Source organism: Prionailurus bengalensis, chromosome A2, assembly GCF_016509475.1.
Source record: "Prionailurus bengalensis isolate Pbe53 chromosome A2, Fcat_Pben_1.1_paternal_pri, whole genome shotgun sequence".
NCBI classification, from domain to species: Eukaryota; Metazoa; Chordata; class Mammalia; order Carnivora; family Felidae; genus Prionailurus; species Prionailurus bengalensis.
The window spans coordinates 151,981,780-152,008,730 of NC_057348.1; the positions used below are offsets into that span (position 1 = coordinate 151,981,780).

The 26,951-nt window shown below is 43.3% G+C and overlaps 1 protein-coding gene across 3 annotated transcripts in view; it reads right to left on the reverse strand.

Annotated features, from left to right (window-relative positions):
* Positions 1 to 26,951, reverse strand: part of DGKI (diacylglycerol kinase iota) — a 449,833-nt gene that overhangs the window by 5,745 nt on the left and 417,137 nt on the right. For all 3 annotated transcript variants that reach the window (XM_043589661.1, XM_043589660.1, XM_043589662.1), the window contains 4 exons: positions 18,731 to 18,768; positions 15,179 to 15,299; positions 4,972 to 5,008; positions 2,898 to 2,997 (listed from right to left, as the gene is read on the reverse strand). In XM_043589661.1, coding sequence (XP_043445596.1) covers positions 2,898 to 2,997; positions 4,972 to 5,008; positions 15,179 to 15,299; positions 18,731 to 18,768 — 296 coding nt within the window. The remainder of the gene's footprint in view (positions 1 to 2,897; positions 2,998 to 4,971; positions 5,009 to 15,178; positions 15,300 to 18,730; positions 18,769 to 26,951) is intronic.

A 26,951-nucleotide genomic window follows, 5' to 3' on the forward strand; every position in this document is an offset into this window, starting at 1 on the left:
TTTATCTATTTAAAAAGTGATACTAAGTTCTAGGGAAAAGACAGAGGCATGATCATTGTACTAAAGAAACAGCCCCACATGTATAAATGCACACGAGTATTACAAAAATTACTGAAGGCTTCTCAGCCTCCATCTGAATCACTGCAATGGAGAGTGTCAAATTTAATTAAACCTGCTTCTGGCAGCCTACAAGGCTATGTGGGCAGAGGATAAAAGGAAAGTAGCAGTGGCTCTGGATTCTTTCTAAAATTTCACTTATTTAGCTGGGATTTAATACTTAACCACCAGCTTGAAGTTCCTATAATAATTGTTCCCAACTTGCTTACAGTATTAGTAGACTCTATGGTCTTTACCTCAATATTAATGAGGTATATAGAATTACTAGTTTCTAAATATTCAGAGAGGAGGACTGGGGTGACCCTTGAGTTGATTTTAAAGGAAATGTCCTGTATCAAGAGAAATTCTCAAGATATGCTTCTCTCCAAATTAAAAAAAAAAAATTCTAGAATATCCAGTCGTAATTATCATGCTCTGCTTTCACTTAGCATAAAATTACAAAATGGAAAAATGAACAGATCCCCAAAAGGATGACTCAGACTCATACTGCTTCATATGGTAAGGCCTCTAGAACATAATGTTGGGTGAAAATTTGCATTCTACAATAACACGAATAGTATGACTTCACCTACTTAAACAAACGAGAGGGGAAAACAGGCATACCTGCATGTGAAGTGGGATCATTAAAATTTTAATAGTATATAGGTCTACAGTGTGGGACTTCTAGTGATTTTTATCTTTTATATATTTTTTGCATGGCTAGAGTTTTCCATATAAGAATGTACTCTACTCATCACCATAAAAATAATGAAGCTGTTTTGAAAAAAAGGGACCAGGTCTCCTGCCCAGTCTTTTGTCTACTTCATGTTGTCCTCCCTTTCTTTTTCTATTCAGAGTTGAGTGTAAGCCAGTCTGTTGTGTGGTAAACAGGCAATTTCCATGCTGTACAGTGAGTGGTCCCAACAAGGCCAACCCTACCTGAAATCATGGCCTCCATTGATCCTGCCTACCTGGTGTGTGTTTTTCAATCAGATTATGTAACAAAGACACTTTCAGTGCAAATATCAGCTGGGAAGAATATCACGCTGAGCAAACCATTTGAAATCCCACACCCACTCAGCTAACCAGTCAGGTAACAGACCCACTAGAAACCAAGATGCAGCTTAACATGTGTAACAGCCTAAGGGAGGAACGGAGGTGGCCGGGGACCTCAGGCAGAGAGCAAGGATCTGGTGGGCTGCTGGGGGAGTGGACCGTCACGCCACACCACTGGCTCAGAACTGGCTCGGGGCAGAAAAAGAGGTCCACACAGGAGAAAAAGTTATTTCATAGTGTTCACTACAGTTTGGGGAAACCCCAAGAGGCAAACTGCATATAATCAGTGGCTAGTCACTTAAATAAGTCTAACGGGGCTCAAGTCATGTAAGTCATATGTCTGTGTTCCTTGGCTATACTCACCGGCCCCAAACGTAGGCTATTTATTCAATGCCTGCATAATGAAATCCTCATCTGTATGTTAAAATTCTTCTCTGCAACCCTCTACAGTTAAATGGCTTGTCTTTTCTGAGGGTTTCTCTGTGGTGTTTTCTCAGACCTCATCAGGCTCCTCTGTGACACTGATCTTCTGCATTCGGTATCTCCCCGTCTCCTGGGCTGCAGTCCCAGGTCAATGCTACTGAGCTACGCCTCTTCCCTCACTCTAGCTTTCAGCCTTTTTTTTGGTGCTTTCTGTAAATGACCAACTCACGGTGCAGCCTGAAGTCAGTTCTCCCGAGCTGAGTGTCTCCTCCTTACCTCTACCTGTTGATGTTTTTCTGATCAAGGTTGGCAGATATGTCCTGCTATCAATTTCTAGCCTCATTGCCCTCTCATTAAGACATTAACACACTTTGAATCCAGATTTATAGGACTTTTGCTGCAGGGAAACTAACCACATTTCAAGCCACCACGCCATAGCTATCACCGTAAGGCAACAAAACATACAAACCATAGGGAAAAAAATCAATTTTGTTACTAGGTTGCCACTCTTCATCCTGTTGGATCCAGTTTGCGGGGGGGGGGGGGGGGGGGGGGGGGGGGGGGGGGGGGGGGGGGAGAGTGGGGGTGGCGGTGGTATTCTGTCACCAAGTGAGAATGACTGATCTGCTGAAACCACACTGGGCTGGGCGTCAAAAGAGCTGAAACTGGATTTGGGCTCAGCTACTGGTCTAAGGGCATAGAACTCTCTTTTGGTTTCAGTTCTCGCATCAATGAGAGTAATTAGTAATTCCCACCCTAACTTCAGGGGTTAACTTTTAGGGGAAAATATAAGAAAACAAATAGGAAGAAACTTTTAAAAATAAAAATCCAACATACACGTATCAGGTTTAAGATTATAACCCTTTCAAAGTCAGGGCTGACCACTGTGGCCGCTAATCGCTTGGGCACCCATGTATGGGGCCACATAAATCACAGATTTTAAGCTACACTAGATAAAGTAGCTGAAGGGAAAGGGGCTCTCAGTAGCAGGCCAATGTCTTTTACCCCTTCTCGTAGGGTTTGAACCTCACCTCTCCGCAACTTGGCTGCTGGCATTCAGCAGGACAACCCCCAAAGTCCCAAGGCCAGCCCATTCAGGGGTTTATAAAGTCCCATAGGCAAGCACACACCCTTCCCTTTGTGCTTATACGTTTAAACTACAGTTACTCTAAATGAAGCACTTTATTTTTTCCTCCTTTTTCCAAAGCCCCAGGCACTTCCATAAGCACAGAAAGGATGCCTTTGCTATGAGCACAAGTGAAGGCAATGGTGCCGGTGGTCTTGCCCAGTGGGAGGATGTTTGCACTCACTCATCAAGTTACCTTGGAGTCCGTCTTTCTCAGAGATGCTCCCGCATCCACCAGAAGCTGGCACACAGCCCGGTTCCGCTGGCAGGCAGCCTTGTGCAGTGCGGTCTCACCCCTAAATCAAAGATGAAATGGGAAACCACCCATAAAAGGGTTGGGGGCAGGGGTGGGAGTGGGGGTGGAGGCGGCAGGGAGGGGGTGAGGGTGGCCTCCTATCCCTGCTGCTGAAGTTCTGTGCTCCTCGGCCTCCTTCGCTATCTGCAGCTGAGCCCGAGGCTGCTGGGCACATTCGGGGGGGCGGGGGGGGGGGGGGGGATGGACGTCGGGGTATCTAAAAACGTCTTCAGTTAGTCATCAACTAACCGTAATCTCTGACTCCAATCTCTTTTCTAAAGAGTGTTAACTAGGCTGAGTGATTTTGTTTTCAACCGCTAATGCTTGATTTAGGAAATACTCAACAGCACTATTAAACAGACTGATAAGTACGGATGTGTCTGAGCACTGTGGGATAGTTTTCTCTGTGGACACATCTGGGCAGAACACAGGGGCACTGGATATGGTACACACGGAACAGTGATGGAAAACCACAGGCCCTTCAGGTAGATCACACAGTGCTTGGCAGACCGCCCTGGGGCCCTCAGTGGAGTATCTCTTGGGGACTCAACTTTGAAGGACCAGGTCGACACAAGCTGCCCTACCTACTGATTTCATGTGACTGGCAGGTGGGAGGGTGTGGGCAGCCACAGAGTATATCCGGGAGAGGTGGGGACACGAGCTTTCCCCTGCTGGCAGCAGTCCTGAGGCCAGCCACTCGGTCTAGGAAGAGGGTAAGGCCAAGTAACTATTTCTACCCCCTCTCATGGGCAGTACAGGGAAGAAGATATTTCAATTGAGTCCAAAATGGAAACGATGTTCTATGCCAAAGCTTATCACGAAAAATCAAATGCAGGGCTTAGACAAGACAAATGGGTGACGATCTTGTCAATAGGACGTGGTATGTGGACAAACTCTTTGCAACAACGGACAGTTTCCTCCATGTTTAGTAACTCATAACTATGTAACTATCCCCTTCCTACTCATTTGCTCTATTCATTCCTACTGTTCCTCCTCCAGACCTACTTCGCTACTCCCCATCTATCTTTCACTCTTTTCAAATTTCTGTCAAGTTTTACAGTGCTTCCATATGGCTTTCAGAGTTAGACATTTACCCTTTCTTTGTTCCTATTTGGGGAGCAGTAGCTATTTTTGTTGCCTGAAGAACAACAACACAAAAAGCTGAGGACACACATCATCAGTTTGGGGACCACCCCAAAGTGGATGATTTTCTCAACCAGGGTTGCCCATCTGAACCACAGAACATAACAATGATTGGAATTCCCATATTCTTAATTCTCCAGTGGTTGTATGTAACTTCTTCCATTCTAGACTCAGTGTAGAGGTTTCATTACAAACAAAGGATGTCATAGGGTATTAGGACTTCATTTTCTCACAAATCCCAGTTGAGAAAGAGTAAATTAAAAAAAAGGTAAGTGTATTTATTTAGATTTCTCAGGAGTCCAAGATGTACCAGTGCAGAACTTCCTTGCCTGTAAGGAAGCTCTAAATGACGAATAGCAATGACTATGCACGTAATCATTAGGATTCTTGTCATCAATTTTTATTGTGTAATTATTGGTTTAAGAGATTAGCCCTGCACAGTTATATGTACTATTGATAGTGAACTCTTAGGGCGCCTGGGTGGCTCAGTCGGTTAAGCGTCTGACCTTGGTTCAGGTCATGATCTCACAGTTCGTGAGTTCGAGCCCTGGGTTGGGCTCTGTGCTGAGAGCTTGGAGCCTGGAGCCTGCCTCGGAGTTTGTGTCTCCCTCTCTCTCTGTCCCTCCCCTACTCATGGTCTCCCTCTCTCTCTCTCTCTCTCTCTCTCTCTCAAAAATAAGTAAACATTAAAAAAAAAGAAACTGAACTCTTTATCACTGACATTTCAATGATCTATTGTATGCCCTATAGACTACATTCTTCTCCTAGATAGGTTCTAAAGAACATATCTAAAGAAAATAATCTAGACTATGTAATGGAAGGCAATACTCACGTTTCGCTGTCTGCCATATCCAATAACTCAGAAGGTCCTAAATAAGAGGAAAGTAAGACGTCCATCAAAAAAAGTTGAAAAAATAACCATTAACAACACAAAAAAATCTGTAATCACAGAGTTATAATGCCTTGGCAAGCTGAATAAGGAAGAGCCATTTGGTGATAGGGATAATAAGACCGCCTCCCTTGCCCCCACCCCCAGAAAAGAAAGGACTTCTCTATTCCCCTTCACCAACCACACCAGCCAACATGTGTGAAATGGGAGCTGCATAGGAATGATACAGTCTCTGCCTGTAAAGCAGCTTTCAGTCAACTTGAAGGAATAAAATTAATTGGAATAGAATAAGTGAGAAATAACTAAGTGGCTACCTTGGGAGAAAGGGGACAGTTCAGTGGGCTTGAAGGGTTGTTTATCATTCTCCAGTGGCAGGTTGTTTGAGATGGGGTTTTATACAGACTTTTAAAACTATAAAATACCATGGATATCATCCAGTCTAACATCTATATTTTAGAAACAGAGTAACATTATAGTTTTCAAAAAATTTCCCTTCCAAGACCTGGAAGAAATGTTATACATGAACACCCAATGATTATAGATACTTCGTTAGGAATTGAGATGTTTGGTGAGTTTCTGCACTGCTGATGTTTTATTTGTTCACCAACTAATTCATTCAATCTGCAAACAATTCTTGGAATGACCACCTTTCCACTCTCTGCACCACTGCTTTCCTCCCCAACCCTCCCTAACTCTAATTGGCCTGCAGGTATCAGTTGAGACACATTTTGCATCAAACCCTGCATGAGCCCACTCCAAATACTGCATTAAGTGGCCTGCCTATGTATGTGCACTCCCACTTTGGACACCAAGCCTATGTTCTGTAATTGGGAGGGTAAGATAATTTGTCATCTAAATTGAGACTATACCACACAGGTGGGGCTATACAATTACCTTATTGATCAAGACATTTAAACCATATCAAAACCACCTGCTGATGTGTCCCTCCACTCGTCTCTGGTAAATCCCCTGACGTCGTGGCCTATGCCTCATCCACCACTATATCCTTCCTTGGTGCCTGGCATTGAACCTAGTACCAAGGAGATGCTTAAATGTTGGGGTGAATTAATGAATAAGTGTGCTTAGACACGCCAAGCACAGTTCTAGGTATTGAGCATTTTAGTCTTCAGAAATACTATCCTGTTCATCTGCTGTCTTTACTATCAGATATCATTATTATTGAAAACGTGCTTAGGCGATTACTTATTACATAAAAAAGAAGAAAGGGAAGAGGTTAGGACTCCCCATCCATGAAAGTCACTGGCCAAGAAGATGGCTGAGATGTTATGGGACCTTCACAATCCTCCTGGTCATCCGAGCGCTACCTCATCACCTTTACCTCCTCTTTCACAGAAACTGGCCATCAAGGCCAGGTGAATCTTCTCTTGCACCATCTGCCCTATTTCTGTCTCCTCTTTGTCCTATTTGACAAACAGGCTTCCTAATAGGTCTCTGTCTGGAGCATAAGAAAAGTGAAAACATTAAGAAAAGTGAAAAGCCTCCTATCATTCAGATTTCCAGATTTCCAATTCAGCATATTGACTGCTTACTCCCAAGTATTTAAACATGAAAGTTCACCGTCTTTCATCTGGAACTGCCCTTATTCAATTTGTTCCCAGGTTCCGTTTTTCACATTAGCTAATCTGGTAACTGCACCATTACCCACCCATTTCTCAGGCCCTCCCGGTTCCCAGAGCTTGTTCCCTCCACTCTCCCGATCTGAAACAGCCTTCCCTTTTCTAGACACATACCTAAGTCTTACCCATTCTGTAAAGCCCAATCTGTGACAAGGTCTTCTGAAAAGACCAGTCTGTACAGAAGGGATCTATCCCTTTCTCTGAAAGCCTGTAGCACTTACTTGGTTCTACCCTTTTGCCATGTATTTGATTTTCAGTCATATGCCTTGTCTCCCTAAACAAATTCTTCTAAATCTCTGCAGTGTAAGAATATTTATTATTTCCCTCTAGCATTATCATATCCCTCTAGCAACTATCCTACATTAAGGATTTAACAAAGACTTGACTCATTTATTTTTGTCCCTCAACAAACTCGGAACATTTTTCTAAGGAAAAATGAACAATAATTCTCACGACAAACAAATAATTCCCACAACAAAACACCCGAAGAAGTGCAGAGCAGTATAGCGCCGTGATGGGTCCTAGAGCTGAACCTCCTTGCTCCAAAATTCTGGCTCTACCTACCACTTACTGGACCTCACGCAAGTTCATTTAATCTCTCAGTCATGGCACACTACATGCCTGAAGGTTAGATATTAAGTGTTCTATTCTCTGGCATAATCCAGGAGGTTACACTAAATCAAAATGTGGACCATCAGTAAAGGAAGGAAGTGTACCGGACTCTGCATTTCCTTCCATTTATTTCTGAAGCCACTTGTTGATTCAAATTTGATGTCCTGAGAACCAATATTCCAGACCTCCTCAGTTGCGGGCAGGGCATTCTCTGCAAGGCTAGGAACAAGAAGGCTTACAGGGCCCAGTGCCCTCTTCGGCAAACCCTTGGAGCAATTCATGTGGAAAGGAATTCCATGAATACGAGCAACCCACCCTCACTGGCAGCTCTGTTCCCACCATTACTGCTGAGTGCATGCGGATTTAGGGACCAGAGGCCCCGCCTCCTTTCCCCCTCCATTCTGTGCTCAGGGCTGCACCCATGGGGGGTCCACGGACTCCAGGATCCCTGCCGCCATGTGAGAGTTTGTGGAACCAACTCAATCTGCGCTAAAATGGCAATTGTTTGACACTCTGAAAGGGGGGACAAGGAAGAGAAAGGACCTTGTTCCTCAAGTTTCTGACAAGAATCACCACAAATGCAGCCAATGCACAACAATCCCAGAGCTGATTATCCAATTTATGAGTCAGGCAAGCCTGTAGCTGCTTATCACTCCCCCCTTCTCTCCTTTTGACCTGCTGCAGCAGACAGGGGTGAGAGGAAGAGGTGCTGATCTTAAAACAGGATACTTTTGCTTAATTAAAATCTGATGAAACTCCAATTACAGGTTTCTGGAATGAAATGGGCTCTGGAATGATGGACTTAATTAACCCAAACCTTCCTCCTCTTTCCACCAGTACAGATAATCACAAAAAGAGCAGAACATTTTGCATGCTGGCAGGTGAATCCCCAATGCAGAGGGAAGGGTGGCAGTGAACTGATGACAGACAGGCGTAGGGAGCTATTTTTAGCAGTACAGGTACCTTTTCTAGCAATGTCTTAACCCGCTTTAAAATAACCGTGTTGGCATAATGCTGGCAAGAAGGGGGGGGGGGCGGAGGAGGAGCTGAGAAGAGGACTGAGTGCCAGGTACAGCCCAAGAAGAGGCTGGAGTTTCCCTCCCTATGCTGCTTCTAGTGGCCTGCTGGGAGCTGTAGTATTTCAGGCTGTTTACTAGTGCCCTGTGCAGGTTAGCAGCGTCAGTATGAGGTCTGCAGAGAGGGGGCATGGCCGGAGAAACAAAAATCATCTGCACAGACTGCAAAAATGCTCTTTAAAGGAAACACTATTTTAAAAATAGCACCAGGATGCCTGGGTGGCTCAGTTGGTTGTGTGTCCAACTTCGGCTCGGGTCATGAACTCATGGTTCATGAGTTCGAGCCCCGCGTTGGGCTCTCTGCTGTCAGCACCGAGCCCACCTGGGATCCCTCTTGTCCCCCTCTCTCTCTGCTCTCCCCCAGTTAGTGCTCTCTCCCGCTCTCTCAGAAATAAAACTAAATATAAAATAATAAATAAATAAATAATAAAAAAATAGCATCTATGATTTTTTGGGAAAGTTCATTTGAGTGTCACTAATAAGGGAGAGAACAAGAGAAAGAAAAGAGGATGGAATTCTTTCAGTTTAGATCAATGGTGAATATTTGGACCCAGAACTTATTTTATATTTTAGATCTACACTGTGAACATCACACCATGTCCCTTCGGGAATCTGAAGGAGTACCATTACGTTGTTAGCAGTGAACTCAGTTATTCCCTGAATATAAAACCAAGTCTTGGTTCACTGCTGCCTCCTAGGGTTTGCTACAACGTCCACACTCAACCCCACATTTGACTTGTACCAGAAAACAACTGTTAAGATCTGACTCAAGGGGCACGTGTGCCAATTTCTCCATGAAGTTTTCAGGGGCAGACGATCGCTGTCCCTTCAGAGCCCTGCATTAGCTGTCATTGGAACCCTGCAGGTAATGCTTCCATCAAACTACCCTGCGAGGTGGTTGTGTTTCATTTCCCTCACCGGGGTTTAGAAATATGGAGGGCAGAGAGACCAGATGTTACACGTGAGTCTTGGCAGGTAACCTGACCTCACTCTGCTTCGGTTTTCACCACCCGTCAGGTGGAGAGAAGAGAACTCCCTACATAGGGTTGTTTTAAGAATTAAGTATGTGAATACATACGAAGCATTTAGAGCAATCAAAGTTAGCAGTGACTATTACTCTAACATTTTTTTCTCAAAAGTTCATGGGACAGAATTCATTTTTTAATTGAATGAATGAATGAATGAAAGCCATTTAAAAATCAATGTGGATCCCAGCCAGTATCGTATTTTTTTTCTCAGAGAAAGACCCATAAACGTAACATGGATTCAAAAGACTGTGCTATACGGGAAATGGTCTGAAAAATCAGGGGGGAACAGACGTATTGAGAAGATCTACGCGTCAGTATTCCAGCGAAGCCGGGGAACGCGAAAGGAAGCAAAATTTCACAAATCTCCCAACGTGAGAAAGTGAACAGTGAGGTTAAGTAGTCAAGCCTTCTAAACGGCAAGTCTGCTGCCCCGGCTCATTCCATTGGCTCTTCCGTTGGATACCCGCCCCCCCCCCCCCCGCGCTCTTGCTGCTACAACCCTATCATCAATATTGTGCTTGTATTATATATGATGTGTCCTTTGTCGCACGCATCCTTTAATTTGCTTCCCACACCAAGGCATCCAAACCCCCCTTGCTATCCCTTCCACCTCTCCGTGGCCTCTCTGTCCGGGACCTCATTTCCCATTAGTCTCCCCCACGCTGCCAGCAGACCATTCCAAATCCTCCTCTGCCCCAGGACAAAAGCTGCACAGATGTGGGGAGAGCTGGCACTGGGAACTCGAACCGCACCGTCATCCTGTCCCAGCGGGACGGTGGTCCTTTCTCTCGGGGACCAGAGGCAGAAAAAGGGGGGGGGGGGTAAAAAGAAAAGAAAAGAAAAGAAAGACTGAAGACAGAAAAGGAGAGAAGACAAAATAAGCCATTGAAATCAAAAAGGAAATGCATGAGTGAGATTTCTATCAGGACGCGCAGTAGGGGGGCAGAGGGGTGGGAGTGGGGGGGATAAAAACAAAGGGGCGAGATGTGCGGGGTGGTAAAAGCCTAAAACAACACAAAAGTCCCTCCGAGGGGTTCAAGGAGGGAGGAAGGAGTGGGGAGAAAATATGGTTGAAAGGAGCTGAAAAGCGGGAGCCACTGGGGGCCCGGGAATGGAGCCCCTCGCGTCCTTCCCTCTCCACCCTGGCCCTGTGGGATTGCTCTCTGTCTTCCTCTTCCATTCTCTCTGCAACCCTCCAAATGCCCAAATTCCAGTTTTTCAGAAAGGAAAACAGCAGGTTGTGTATTTGAGAGAAAAGGTCCCAAAGAAGAAGGAGGACAGAAAACAATTCCAGCCTCCTGTGGCTTTTCAGAACTCACCACACATCTCCTGCCCCTAGCCCCACAGCCCGGTTTCCAGAGAACACTTAGGACAGAAATGTGTTGTTTACTGTGGTGTCTGGGGGAACAGCTAATCTCTCACGACTCCTGCTCAGGATCCCACTGCTCACCACAAATAACCAGCGAAGAGGTGGGCAAAGCAGAGGAGAGAGGGGCTCCCACCTGAGCAAGGATGCAGGACAGAAAACCAGCCACTTGCAAAGTGCCTACCGATTTCTCCAGAGCCCTGTCATTAGCACATCTTTACAGTCAGGTCTTCGAACAGGTTTTAGGATTTATGGCATATGAAGTCACAGGAAAGACTTAAACCAAATTAAAAAAAAAAAACAAACAAAAAACTAAAACTTCAAAAGATCTGCAGCATTCAAGAGATGAGGAGGAATGTCCCTCTCCAACTCTGGTGCAGTGTAAAATTTCCACTTTTTTCCCCATTTACATGAATTCATACTGATCAGACCTGTCTACCACAAAACTGATGCTAGCTTATAAACATAATGCCACAGTCTGATACACATCCTGAACCCCAGCCTCACTACATTCTCTTAGAAAAGGCTATTTTCCTTGTCAGACCAAGGGGATTCTAGAGCCATCATCATGTTAAATTAGGAGAGATTATTTCACTAAACAGAGATCACATTAAGGTAATGGGTACAGAGAAGAGAAAGGGTCATGTTTCCCCTGTGCTTGTCCTTGACTTCAAGAACACTGTAATTTACAGAGGTTTCTATAACTTAAAAGAGATGCGTTTTTCAAAATGCACAGGCTAATGAAATTATATCAGCACCTAAAGATACGAAAACAAACAGCAACAATAAAGACAGTTGAGCTGAAGCGCTTAGCTCGTAAGAACCTGCTGGATTAGACTGGCTATGCCAAAAGACTTCGCATGTGTATTCCTGAATAAAGAGAAATAATGAGATCAGGGTTAGGGAGATGGAATTGATGAGGCCTATCAGGTTGGCTAGTACTAATTTCAATAAAAATCAACTGCAATTTAGTTCCTATTATTTGGCTATGGTACTAAAAGGTTAAAAATCACCATCCTTCAAAATTGCAGTGATTCTGGGACTAGAGGGCATAATGAGATTTTATTTCCCAACAGAAAGATGGATTGTGCTTCGTATCTCCAGTCTCACTCTCAGGTATGTACCGGCCAATGAGAGATCCTGGTGAGGCGGGGAGGGTATCAGATGCCTCCCGTGACCTTGGGAATGGCTTGCCCATGAGGCAAGTAGAGATGTTTGGAATCTCAAGGGTTTTTTTCCCTCATTATCATAGTTATTAAACATATTATTAAAATCGAACCAAAAAAAATCCTGGAAAAATAAACACCCCCTCCCCCCAAATTATGTTAATTTTGCTTTGTGTCCTTCCATTTTGACAGAGAGAGCTGTATTGTGTGACTCACGCTTTGCAAGAGGTGCTGGGGGTGGAAGAGACACAAGCTGAGTACTGGGGTGTCAGGCTTTGGTTACAGCACGAAGAGACTAACGAAAGTACCAGCTTGATTTCACACCAGGCAAAGTAGGCGTGCACCAGTCCACAGATGGGGTTAGAAACAGAAAGCTCTTAGAGGCCCTCTTATTTAAGCAGTGGAAAAAGTAGTGCGGGAGTGAAAATCCATGGGTCTAGACCAATATCATCTCATGCCCCTGGGGACATGCAAAGGAGGAGAGGGGTTTTTTGTTTTTGGTATAAGTATGTGCCAAATATTACATGGGTCATGCTTATGCTAAAAAGAGGGGAAACTGTTGTTAAAGAACTTGCAAATTCAAAGAATTATTGTTGCTAGTCAACCTTAGGACTGAGAACCAAAGGAACATATAAAAGCAGAGGCCCAGGGGATTCCGGGTGACACAGTAGTTCAGGACACTGAGAAGGTAGGCTCACCATTTTCAACTGAAGAAGATAGAGTTAGGGAGGTGGTAGGTTAAATCTGGCCACAAATTATTTGCAGCTCCTCTCACAGAGCAGTGGGGGCCATTTCCCCCCTCCATGAGTCAGGGCCAGCCCTGTGACCGTTTTAGCGAACAGAATACTACAGAGATGATACAGAACTTTCCAGCCTGCCCACAGGACGTCTGGAAGCTTCCATCTTCCTGGAGCCCTAGGACTGTCATGCCATGAAGAAGCCTGGGATAAAAGGATAGGTATAGAGAAAGGCTCCAGGTGTCCCGGGCATCCCAGCCATCTCAGCTGAGAGCCCCAAACATGTTGGGGAGTCCCTCTTCAATACAGACTCAGTCACAAGTGTGGTTCCCTGCAGCCTCTTGAGTGAGACCAAGTGAGATACCAACAGGTAACTGATAGAGGTTTCCAGAACCCTGGCGGGGGGGGGGGGGGGGGGGGGGGGGGGAGGGGGAGGGGGACGTGGAGATGGAATTCTAGCTCTTCAGGAGAGGTAGAGGAAGACAGAGAGACAGAGACCCTAAATTATGTTAGCATTCAAACAGATGGCCAGTCTCACACCTAACTCCAGAGAGGAGATGTGGGTATTGAACAGCTTAAGATATGTGAGCAAGCATTCAATCCCATTGGGTAAAGGACAAACGAGTAAGAAAGGATTGCGAATGGTCAAGAAGACAGCAACCAGGAGCACCTTCACTTGAGCTAAAGACAAACTGACAGTCTGTATATCTAAAGCACATCTGCATTTTGTGCAATAGAAACCCTGAGCTCTTTTCTATTAAGACAAAAATAATCACAGAAGCTCTGTGCTTCATTGCCCGTGGGGCCGGGTTCTAACATTTGCTTTTGCCTCTCACTAGCTTTGGGAGAAGTCACTACGGGGAAGAGAAAACACCTATGATTTTGAATGTGTGTGCGTGTGTGTGTGTGTGTGTGTGTGTGTGTGTGCGTGTGAAGGAGGCAAGCAGAGATCATGCCGCCATTGCTTTGTAAGTCTTGCCCAAAGAGAAACGCTTTCATTGCAGGCGGTAGAATGGGCAGGGGGACAGGAGATGAAAAGACGCACACCGCAGACACAGTACCGAGAACACAGCCAACCACCTAGGCTTTCCAAAGTACACTGGCTTGGGACTGTCAGGCCCAGCGTGCAGCGGGCAAGAAATGCTCTAATAACCACCATCCGACTTCAAACACCTTTTCTTTTTCCTAAGCCATTCTTTCCACCATCACTCGGGCCAAGGTTTCAAGGAAACTCTTCATGGTGAGGAGGAACTGAGGACAAAACAAGGTGTGTCAAATGTAACTGACAATCGATGTGTCACATCCCGACATAGGATATGTTTAGTAGAAGCATCTGAAATATGAGAAGTGTGTGACAAATGGCAGCTGTGTTATCTACCTGTGGCTTTACAATAGGACTTAAACCATCTATATAGAACTGTTTTCAATTTCAGTCTGCATATGATTATATTTTTTCGCCGGAAATGGCCTGGAACTAGTGACTGTATCGTGCACGAGCGTGCGTGTGCGTGTGTGTGTGTGTGTCCACTGGTCTATAACAGGTAGTTCCTGTTAGGCACTCCACAAACATCTGTGGAATGACTGAAAGGAGTAAGACGTGTGTTGAACTGAATAAAAGAGGAGCAAAAAGTAATGTGCAAATGTGCATGTCTACTAATATGCTTACTATTTATGGCCTGAATTTGGATGCCACAGGGTCACTGCCGGGGCTCACAGAAAATCTTCCAAGGTCTCTGTGTACCTATACCTAGCAGAGCTAGAGGCTACTCCACTCCTGCTTCCTCAAAAACACCCAAGCCAGGCAGATTTTTTCCCCTTTACTCCTGCTCTTTATTCCTAGAGACACTATCACTTCTCGGCCTTTTGGCTAAGATCAAGTGTAGTATTCCTAGAGACACTATAAACATGGGAAGCTGAAAGTAATGGTCAAGATTTGGTGTCCATACATGTGTTTATGCCTTTAAAGGGCCATTAGGGGAAGATGCTAACGTACATGCTACATGTCGAAATCACCTAACCACAGAAGACACACGAGTACCAGATGTTTTCAAAGAGAATGAAATGTGGCTTAATTTGATAGATGAATGAGATTCAAACCGGAAAAAGAGAGCGAGAGAGAGAGAGAGAGAGAGAGAGAGAAGCCAGGAAGCTAGGGGGAAGAAAAACACATGCTTATCATGCTATCACCACGAATTTGGTACCTCATCCCAACCAGTCAACTTAACGCTCTTCACAAAACAATACAGCATATTACATCAGGTGGCATTTGATTTTGTCTTTTATTTTTTACTTAGCTCAAAAATATCCTGCAAAGACCTTGATATGAAAATTATTTCTATGAAATGTTTGATTATGGTGACCGACATGTGTCAGTGGTCTGCAATTCTGTCTGCCTCCAATAAGCAGGGGGAGTGAGCTAAAATTTGGAGAGCATCTCTACCATTCTGAACATAGCCTGGAAGAAAGTCAATTTAGAAAATTCAATTATTGCATGGAGAAGTGATCCTTGGTTCACTGTGCCTACTCACCGTGGTCAAGGATATATTTCACAATCTCCCCGTTGCCGGTTTTAGCTGCATGGTGAAGGAGTGAACAGTGGTCTGGTCCCTGAATTAGCAGACTCCCTCCGTTTTTATAGCTTTCTATTAGCTGCAAAAGAGACATAGGAAAAGAAGCTCAGGCAGGGTCCGGAACAAGGAAAACAGTTAACCGGTGATAAAAAGAAGAGTGATGGAGCAAACCACAAACGTTTCTAGCCGCAGAGGACACAGAAAAGTCAAAGGGAGGAAGTAACATTCCCGGTCTGTGTTATCACTCAAATAGATGGCCAGCATCTCACCTGACTCGGGAGAGGGTCTGTGGGCACTGAACAGCCCAAGGAAACTGAAACATGCTGAGTTACTTATTTCTTTTCTGCTTTATGTCTTTTTCTTTTCTGGGCACTGGTCTCTGTCCCAAGGGAGTGAAGGGCAGCGAAGAGAATAAACGTTTTCCTCTGTTGGCTGAGCTCTCTCCTGAGTGAAAGGATAATTAAGGCTGCAGACAGGAATAGCTTGGTGTCCCGTAGCTAAGCGCCTTTCCTCGCCCCCAGTTTTTCTTCAACCTCTAATGAACCCTGCTACCAAATCCAGAAGCTGCTTCCCATTTTCCTGCGGGAGGTCACAGCACACGTGCACATAGCAGACACGGGCACACATCTGCACGGCCTCACTTCTTCACCCTGATCTGCCGTCCAGCCTCTCGCCTTCTGTTAACCACCCAACCCATACCCAAGAAGGCTAGAGATGACCCCCAGGGTGAGAACCAAAAGGATTCAGGGAATGTAGTAGTAGACACCTAAAACACCTGTGAGAACAGACTAGAAAAAACCCCACAGATTTTGTAGCCTGAGAATAATGTGGTGAAGTGAGGATATGGTCTAATTTCATTAAATACTGAACATTATAGAAAGTGTAAGTGGGTTTCTGTTCTCCAAACTGCAGTAGAGCAGGACACAGAGTCTTTCTGCAGCTTATAAAGGGTAGTTTTAGGGAAAATAAGAATAAAATAATCCAGAAGGTACCAAGCAAAAGGAATGTAACTATCACCGAGAAAGAATTAGATGGCACATTATATATATATATATATATACACATATATAAAATCAAACATCTCATGAGGTCAAAGAGTCAACTCATAATTCACGATTTCGGTCAAATCCAACCATGGAACTGCCATGTGCCAGATTCCAGGGAAACAAGTATAAACAGGACTCCGTCACTGGCCTCAAGACCTCGCAGTCCATGGGGGAGACCGATGTGCAAAGACAGACACAGGAATGGAGAACAACATGAGGAGGTTATTAACGGGTAAAGAAGAGTCACAGAAGACTTTCCAGAAAATAGATCAAAAAGGAATAGTTGAATGGATGTAAAGAACATACGGGGACTTTTATCTCTAAAGTACAAGGCTACAGGACAGCAAGAGGTAGCTAATGGTTTTCCACAAAGAATGTAAACATGTCCAGTACTGCTCGACGATAGTCTTACAATGATACTCCCTTTCTTTGTAGGCAGAGGCACAAAGGATTCGGGCTCAACAGAGAAGCACAGGCCCACCCATCAGCTGCCTTGATTGTGCCTTTCTGTAGTGTTTTTGACACTGTGGCCCTTCAGTTAGTCCATGGGTATCTTATGCCGCTGAGTTACACAGCAACCACTCCCAACAGCCTTCACGCCAACTCCTGGGTTCTTCTGTTCTCTGCTATTTGGTGTGCACGTTCTCTCTTACACACACACAGTTTAATAATTAATGTGTACTGTGCTTTCTGCATGGAATTGAGACATAGAAGAAGATGGGGAAGAAGAAAGAAAAGGGGAAGAAAAATACTTGGGAGGGAAAGAATGTAAAAGAATGAGAAAGAAACACCCTAAGTCATTATATTTCATCTCCCAATAAATAAGGTTAAGTAACTTCTCAGGCACTTAGGAAATGATTATAACAGAGAAGGTAATAAGACAATCCACTGAATACAGTAATTTCCCATATTTCAAATAGTTCTCTATTAAGTATGAAAAAAATGTGGCTATATACCCAGGGACCTGGAAAATATGTTGCCTAGGCTAAAAGCAGAGGAAAAATCAAAAAGGATTGCAAATATAGTAGTTTAGCAAATAATTTGTGGCTTAGAAGCTCTTTAAGAGCAGGAATCACATCTTACTGCCCAAAGCATCTCACATAAGGCTTTGCAGGGAGTATAGGATAATATTGGTTTAATCCACTGCAGGGCAACAGCATCAAACTCCTAGGTTCACCACTTGGAGAGCACTTTTCTCTTGTGGGTGACAATGGCTGGTAACATTATGACCCAGACGGTGGCACAGGCACCACTTCCAGGATTATGTGCCTAAGACGGCAGTTTATCAGGATGCTTGGGACCTCCTGACTGTTTGTTTCCTATTAATAACCTCTTCATACTGTCGCACAAGGGGTTCTCAGTTTATTCAATAGATGCACTTCAGAAGAAGTTGCACGCAAGGTCAGTGCTTCTCAGCTTTCTTTTAAGGCTCTTGGTTTCTCAATCCGCAATGGCACCCTTCTCCACAGGCTGGCGGGTAGAGCCCCTGTCTCCCGCAGGTGCCAATATTATAGAGCAGATCAAGCCAGTGTGGGTTACAGAGGGATATGCAGGTCGTCCTAAGTCCCAATGCCTGAAAATGACATGAAACTAAACACAACTTTTAGAATACTTATAGACTGTACACACTTTATAACAATATTTGCATCTCCACTATGTTTATTAAAAAGACACAGACTAACACTACTAGCTGGCATTTCAGAGTCGCTTCTATGTAATAAAAACAGTCTTAAGAGCTTTACGTGTATCGTTACGTTCAATTCTCATGACAAAGGATAGAGGCAGCATTATTCAGTTTTACAGATGAAGAAACTGAGGCACAGAGAGAATTAAATACAGTCACACATACAATGAATGGCAGAGCCAAGATTTGAACGCGGGCAGTCTGACTCCCGAATCTGTATTCACTCCAGAGGCAGCAGTGACTACTTCCTTCCCTCTGAACTAAGAAAATATACGCAGAAATGAAGATGTTCAAAGGAGATCAGACTAAGCATCTTCTTTTGGTTAATTGTGATCCCTGAAGGACAAAACTCTAATAATGTTAGAAGCTGGAGGCTCTGGCCCGGAGAGTGTATTTCTGGGTATTATCCATATAATGCATTCATTTCAAGACCTGTCTAAAAAGAAACCTTAACACTCCAAATATCAGCTCCTAGATAGCGGAAATTTGGGGCACTGTGAGCATTGCATCCTGGGCACATGCAGTCCATGTTATGAGTGGAGGCAACCAGAGCAGTACCCCTGCACACATCCTTTGGTGTTAGGAAATGTGGAGATGCTATGAAGACTCCTCTGGCCCTCTCTGTCCAGTTCCCCAAAGAACATCCTTCCCCTTTCGAGTTGGCTAGCACCGCAGAGGGATGGATGATAGATGACATACGAGAGATCATGAAAATGTGGTGAGAAATGAGGTTAAAGTTGTTAAAGAATCACCAAAAATTTTGGTAGGAAGATAGCTTACCTTCATAAGATCACCAGCTATTACTGCCTGCAAAATTGCTGTGAAAGACAAAAGAGAGATGTCCCATTAGTAGAAGACCCTCTCATCAAAATACCACAAAGGGCTGGATCTATATTTTGCCAAAATAGTCTACATTTGGGGTAGGAATAAGGGAAAGAGAAGCATACCAAGAATCTTGCATCAGGCTAAAGTCTTCTCTTCACCCCTTCCCTGTCCGGACACCCATTCTGTCCAACATTCTAGAGTCTACCTCAACACCCCCTCATGAAATTTGGAGTCCCAGAGATTAGGTTCAGATCTTAGCTCTTTCACAAGCCGTGGAACAATGGGTAGATCATGGAACCCCTCTGAATCCAGTTTCCACATAAACATCAAGTTTAAATCTTACAGAATTACTGAAATGATTAAACCATATGAATGTTCTCAACTCATCTACTGAGGCAGGCTAGGTGCCTAACCATGATTTTTTTGCTCCCTTCTTTCCAGTTCCTTCTACTGTATCCTCTTGGAGTTCCAAAAATTACTAGTAATTTTGTTATGTAATGAGAAACAACTATCCACTTCTATGGAAATAAAGAAGACTAAAGGTAGTAGAGAGGGGACATGTATACTTGAATTCTGTTCCGAGGAAAATGATCATGTGGTCAGCATCTCATCCACTGGCAACTCAAATGGAAAGAACTCTGAGAGTCATAGGAAACCTAAACTAATTGTAAAAATATGTAGCTTTAGGGGCAAAACTAGAAGTGCATGTACATACAGGTTATGTGGAAGACAAAAGGGGAATGAGAAGAGAAAACTGATTAACAAGGGCAAGAAGATGTGAGCATCTAATGACAGCAATGATTCCCCAAGGGAACATTTGTCTTAGGTTGGAAATGGTCCCTTTAGAAAAATAAATACCTAGATTCTAAAACTACTCAAAAAAAAAGATTATTTTAAGGCATGAATGGCATAGAATTTTAGAAGAGAGTAACTTAAATTTTAAATTTCTCAGAGTGGCATTTTATTCTCATTTACTCTCACACAGAGTTAGCCAAAAATGCTGTGTTGTGCATCCAAATGCACAGAGCCCTGGAGCAGCACTGACAAGGCCCTCCAGGTTTTCATACTGAGTACTTACCAGTCCCGAGTGATTGGATGCACCACAGGCAGGTTAAACCCATTCACTGGCCCAGGGCTGAAGGCCCTGCCCTTGACCACAGCAGAAACCATGAAAACCCATGGAAATAAGGAGGGCCACTTGAGCACTCGAGGAGGACACAGACAGAAAGACAGACATAAAAAGGAGGAGAATGGGAAAGAGGAAAGAATGTTTCCCTTTCCATAATGAGCTGCAAGCATCTCCCAAGGGTTCCTAGCACAATGCTCTGTACGGTATTGATGTGCAACGATTAGTTGCAGAACTGACTGAAGGCAGAGAGAGAAAAGGAGCCAGATGGGAGAGAGATAGAAACAGAAAGGAAATTAATGTCAGAAGAATCCAAAGAAAACACATGCCTCACTCTTCTTGCTATCGATGAGGACACTGGAGTTCAGAGTAAAGTGACTGTCTCGGGGCACAGAGCCAGTAGTGGCCCAATCGCGGCCATAATGCAGGTCAGTGTCCAGTCCAGTACTCTGTCCAGTGCCCTCTGGGAGCTCCCCAGGCAGAGCTCCCCCAGGCTCTGTGACGCCTGGAGAAAAGGAAAGAAAGTAGCCTTCATAGGTTATCAAGCCTTTATAGTGTTGCAAAAGGGCACTGGATTAGAGTCTAATTCTAAACTTAACTTAGGAGACTTGTAAGCTTAACAAGTCAATGATTGTGAACCAATTTTCTTTTTTGTAAAATGAAAGTAATAGCTGCTCATCTGTCTATAGTAAGGATAAAACAAACAAACAAACAAAAAACAAAAGCTTTATAAGTAGATATGTCAACAGAAGGGGTCATTTTCAGTACTTTTGCGACTGTACTTAAGTATCTGAAGACATATGGATAGACACTGCAGAAGGAGCCTAGAAAGGAAGGGCAAAATTGGTATGGGAAGTCGAGGAGACATATCTTGTGAACGCAGCACCTATGACAGGAGAGGCATGGATGAAGGAATCAGTGGGTGCTGCTTAACCCTACGATGTAAACCCTGTATCAGAGGACAGGGAGGGAGAAGCAGGAGAAAATATTAGCCAATCACAAGTCTGCAAGAACAAATCAGTTCAGATCTTTACACTATAGGATGTTCTCCTGACTGAAGTAGAATCTCCATATTAGGATAGGAATAAGGTTAGGGCAATTGCCTGAGTCGGGGGGGCAGTTCATGCAGGGCTTGAAATAACACAGAGCTTCAAAAACAGTTATAGAGCCTATTCTTTTCAAGATTTTATTAAAACATTTCCCAGAAATCCAAAGAAAAAGAAAAGAGAAATAGAGAAAAGAAGAAAAATGAATTCATTAATTTAAAGCACTTGTGTAATAACATTTGGGGCATACAAGCAATAAATCAAGACAATAAAGAAATTCCCCAGGACAAAGTCTATTTAAGGAGAACCAGGAAGGGAAGAAAGGAAAAGGGAAGAAAGGGACGATGGAAAGAAAGAAAAGAGAGAAAAATATTAGAAGCTGGGGGAAAACTTACTGGCTAGCTGTAGAGTTCAAAGATTTCTTGGAGGAGGTGAAGTTTAAGCCAACTCTTCATGGTAAGCAGAATTAATGAGCAAAGAGGATTTGGAAGATCCTGAACAAAGACATGGAAGTTAAGTTGTGATGTCTAAGGGAAGCTGCAAAACGCTGTATATTATCCTCCCTGAGGTGAGGAGTGGTCTCAGATAAGATGCTTCAGAGACCAAAGGATCCCCCCCACCATCACCACAGTGAGCACCTCTTCTGTCAAGATAAGGCACTTGGGGTTTATCCTGCAGGTGATGAGAAACTATTGCAAGGTTCAAAGTAAGCCAGGAAAGCATACAAATGTCAACCATGCCAGTTTGATCGCACCCTTCCCCTCCTGGAAAGAGAGTTATGACCTGCTCTCTGCTCATTTTCTACAGATTGCCCACATTATAGCCTCTTTAAATGCCTACCCCAGACTCATTCAGAAGCACTGCTATGTTTGTTGGTTTCAGCAGCTTCCTGGCTTAAAGTCCCCATGAACAGGTAGAGGATCATGTAAGAGAATCATAACCACAAATAATTTCCAATTGTACTGGAGATGGAAAGCATGGATATTCATTTTTAAGTCAAGCAATACACACAAGGGTAGCTATTATGCAAACATTATTAGGCTCAAGGCTCACTTCTCTCTCCTGATTAATGTCCTTCCCCATGACCACTACTGTTTAAGATTTCTTCTGCATACAGAGAGCTTGCATCTATTAGTATCCAACTCCAGACTGTACCTTCTGAAAGATCAAGCTTAAAAAAACAAATAATGAGTTGTTATGATTATAGTATTGTTCTTTATTATTTCTCAGTCCCTAAGCTCGCCTTCCTGCCTTTTCCCAAACTCTCCCCAACTGGGGAAATCATGCTCCCAAATGCAAAGAAGGGAAGTCAAATTGCTAGGGGGAGGTAAAGGTTATTGAATGGATGGATAGTAAGTTTTCTGGACAATTAAATCACATAAACTTACACAGTTAGACAGGAGCGTAAGGGAGTAGAGAACTGAGAAGTTTGTCATTTTTAGAGCTTAGAAACTGAATCATTAATTTATGTGAAGTGGTTGCTTTTTCCTTCAGTGCTACCCCTTCCAGTAAACTGCTATCCAATAAACATCATAAGACAGAAAACTGGAACTGACAAGTCAGAATTGCAAGGAAGGAATCCCTGTCTTCCTTCTCAGTCTTGGGTCTCAATTCCCAAGGGTCTGGATATCCTCAGAAATCTGCACATGGAAGGAACAATGCTATCCACTGGAATCAGGACAGGGAGAAAACAATCCCTGGGGTCACTGGCTGGCCACCTTCCCTGCAGAGCCACACCCTGTTTGAGGTTCTGGGGATACCACTGCGCGAGGCAAACTCCACCCCTTGCCAGAAACTGATGTTTTGGCAAGAAGTCCAAATTAGGAAGACATATACGGGAACTGATTCAGGATGCCTGAATTTAAGCCCTGTGAGCACGATTAACTAGCTGTAAACTTGGGCAAGTTACAGTTTACCAAACTTCAGTTTTCTCATTAGAAAAATGAAATAAAATCAGTTCTTTTTGAGACTCTGCAAATAAGCTCAAGGAACAGAGGATCTGACTGTTATGATCTTCTTTGTAGAACACCATGGAACACTGAATGTTTTTGACCTCATTATACAGAAAAAGAACCGTTTCTCACCTATGAAAGGAGAAGGTAAGATTACAGAAGGCCAATTACAGCTGTAGAGTTTGGCATATGACTACTTCCAAAGGGATAGTTTAAGGTTGTGGCTTTTGCTATGCCAACGAAAATATTTAATAAAAAGCATGCAGGACTTGGCAAAGCCTTGTGCATGTAGTTCTCAATAAATCAAATAACTACATCATATAGTTTCAACTCTGAACACTTATGTCTATTTAAAAACTTTTATCTTTCATGTTATTTCTCAGTTCTTAAATTAATATTCTATTACAAGACAGTTTGTCACCTACTAATGATAGCAGTCACTTAAATCTGTTTTTAAAAAACTGTTGAAGAAAAAAATTAAAAGTACAAACAACAGATGTTGAACAAAGAGTAGCTTGTCCTTGGGTTGGGAGAGAAACCAGTTGATGCACTGAAAGTATAAACATATATAAGGCTTTGCCAACTTCTGCACACTTTTTACTCCTCAATATTTCATCTGCAATGCAAGTAGCATATCCTAGAACTATTCCTTCAGAAATGGACATAGTCTACATTCCAGGGCTATTTCTGACCCCACCCTAACCCTCTCATTTCACAGATGAGAAAACTGGGGCTTGAGAGGTAACCACACTTTTCCAAGGTCAGACAGATAGCTAGCAATCCAGCTGACAAAGGGACTCTTATTTTTTTTCTTTGTTTCTTTTATATTTTCTTTAACATTATTGTGTATGATCCATGTTAGAATTCCTTCCACCATGCTGTTACCCCTTTAACCTGGAGCAAGGTGGGAAAAAATAGAAACAACCTCCAATAAAAGTTTCATGAATGCGTCACATGGAAAATGAAGTCAATTTATGGCTTTAAGGCCCACCTCTTCTTATGCCGAGGGAGACCCTGAGGGCACCATGGCAGATGTTGCGTTCACCATTCTGTTATTCGGAAGACGATGGGCATCTTCCTACTTCTCCTTTATTCAAAGTGACCTACTGCTTAGCTACCAGAGAGGTTGCACTGTCAGCTGCCCAAGAGTCTATTTCTTTGAGATATATATTTCTGCAGAGCTTTCCCCGTATTTTCCTTATTAGAAGCATTCTGTCCAATTTTTCTACTTTGTAAGCAGTCAGTCATGGTACATGAGTAACAAACTGTGAAGGCTTAGCTCCCCAAAATGGAACTCAGCATAATCATCAAATACAGCAAAGGTAGCTAACACTTATTTAATGGTATGGATAACTACTGGGAATTATAGTAATTTGGCATAAGTGAGAAGCAGCTCATGAGAATGACTCTAATTAGTATTATTTTACATAGTCATACCGAACAAGATGAAGTGAGAGAAAGGAGGAATTAGATGTTGCAAAAGACCTCTGCATTTTAATATAAGCCTAGAGGCGGTTTTGACAATTGATAATCAGCTATGTGCCAAGTCATTTGTTAATAGCTAAAATACAGAGGGTTTTTAATATCCTGGAACAAATCCAAGATTATTCTTAGAATGATACACAAATCTGGGATCAGGTGTTACTGTACATCAAACCATCCCAAAACAAAGTGGCTTCAAACAGAACAATTATTTGTTTTGTTCAAAAATCTGCAATTGGGATCGGGGTCAGCCGAAAGTTTGTCTCCTCTCCACCTGACATCAGGTGGGGCAGCTCCATGGAAACCTCAAAGATCTACTTTCAAGACGACTACATAGTACTGATAACTGGGTGCTGGTTTCAGCTGGGAGTTTTAGTTCCTTGTGCATGACATTCTGTGAGCCGTTTGAACTTCCTTCTGAAATGGTGACTGGGTTTCAAAAGCAACCACCCCAAGAAAGCCTAGTGGAAGTCACCTTGTCTTGGAAATCACATGGAGTCACTTCTGCTCCTACAGTCCTAAGTTGGTCCATATTCAAGAAAACACAGACCCCACATCTCAATGAAAAGAATGTCAAAGTCATATTGCAAGAAGAATGTGTGGGATGGGAGATCATGCTGTGGCTGTTTTTGGAAAATCCAGTCTGTCCCATCATACACTTGCACTGTGACATACTTTGAGTAAGAGGGTTGATGTTGATTTTTAGTCAGCATTGGGAAATGGCCATGAACAACAGTTTTCTTACCGGAGTCACCCATGGGAATGTATTTTGCATACAGTGTCATTCAAAAATACAAAAGGTTGACAACTGCTTATCTGAAGGGTCAGCTTTTAGGAGTGGGAGGAAGAAAGGCAAGTAGAAGATGATGCAGACAACAGATGTTTGTTGAGTTGAATTAAGAATTCCATCTAAAGTAGACTTTACCCCGAACTTCTCTTTACTAATCAGATGTAAGAAAAAACACTGTGCCTCCTCCTCTTTCTCCTCCAGCCAAGCAAGCAATCACTCACCAAACTCTAGTCCCATGTCCTTCACACCCGATCTACTATCTTCTCCCCCACTGCCGAGAAATGGAGTGGAGGGATCAGAGCACACACACTTCAGATATCTCCTCATCATTGGGATTCATCCATCAGCAGCATCTGAAGACCAATAAATGCTACAGTGGTCTAACATTCAACCACCACCTGTGCCAACGGCGCTCAGAGGGTGTAACCATAGATGGGAGACATAAATAGGTTTTGTTTCTCTCTAATGACAGAGTTAATCCTCAGATTGAATTAGTCCCTGCTAATCGAATGCATGAATGCATAGGGGTTCTTTCCATCTGCTGCAGCAATCTTTTTGAAGATACCATTGGCATGGAAGGAGTTTCCTGTTTGGAGAAAAAACAAACAGCCCCCTATCCAGTGTTCCCTCCTGGCAGAAAACTTCCACCTTGCTGCCAGAGGACCAGGACGTGCTCCCTTTAGAAGCAGTTCGTTCCATTTCTCTTATTTCTCCCCTGGAATTAGCTACAAACAGTGTGGGGACCAGATGTCTCTCCCAAACACCCCATTTGTTTACCTGTGGTTGCGAAATTGTTCTCTGGTTGTCTCACGTGTGAAAGCCCCATCTCTGCACTTAAGCCACGAGCACAGGGACTGCATTTTAACTTTGCTCCTTTTTATTTTATCTATATTCTGTCTTTCAATAAAAACTATAGCACGAGAAATACATGAAGGCTTAATAAATACTCGGTTGATACTTGTGGTCTAGTGATTGAGCTATCATTCAATCTTCAAACTCTGAATCAAGGAAGACATTGTAAGGAGTGGAGGAAAACCCACTTTATTGGCTCCTGCTACACCTGGCAGTTGGTTTTGGAGTTGAAAATATTTTCATGTCTTTTTAGGCACCTAATCTAATCTAATCTCTTTAGGTATCTAGTGTTTATTAGATGCAGCGAAACAGCATTGTAAGTATCTCAATAAATCATAAATATTCATCTTATGGGTCAAATTAGAGCCCTATACCAAGCAATAATTATTTCCTAGAACATCAGTGGTAAACCTTAGATCAATGTTAAGAGAAATTTCATGGGTGATTTAGCTTTGAGTCCTGGGTTAGAGAAGACAAGTTCATAGGTCTTCCTCAGTCTTCCACAACATCGTAGGTTATGTGCCAACAGTCCCAGGGGGGATGAGAGAGGTTCCTGAAAATATCTTTCGAGAATCTATGCAACTCAAATTTAATGTTTTTTCTAGTGATAATATATTAATATTACCATCTTTGGATGTAGTGGCCAACACTTTAAAAAACAGGGTACCAGCGTGCCTGGGTGGCTCAGTTGCTTAAGCACCCAACTCCTGATTTTGGCTCAGGTCCTGATCTCTCTCAGCCATGAGATGGGGCCCCACGTCAGTCTCTGGGTTGGCAGCACAGGACCTGCTTGGGATTCTCTCTCTCCCTCTCTCTGCTCCTTCCTACTCGTGCTCTCTTTCTCTCTCAAAAATAAACAAGCATTTAGAAAAATATATAGTACCACCTTCTAAAGTCATACCTAACTGCCCTTAAATCTAGAAAAATA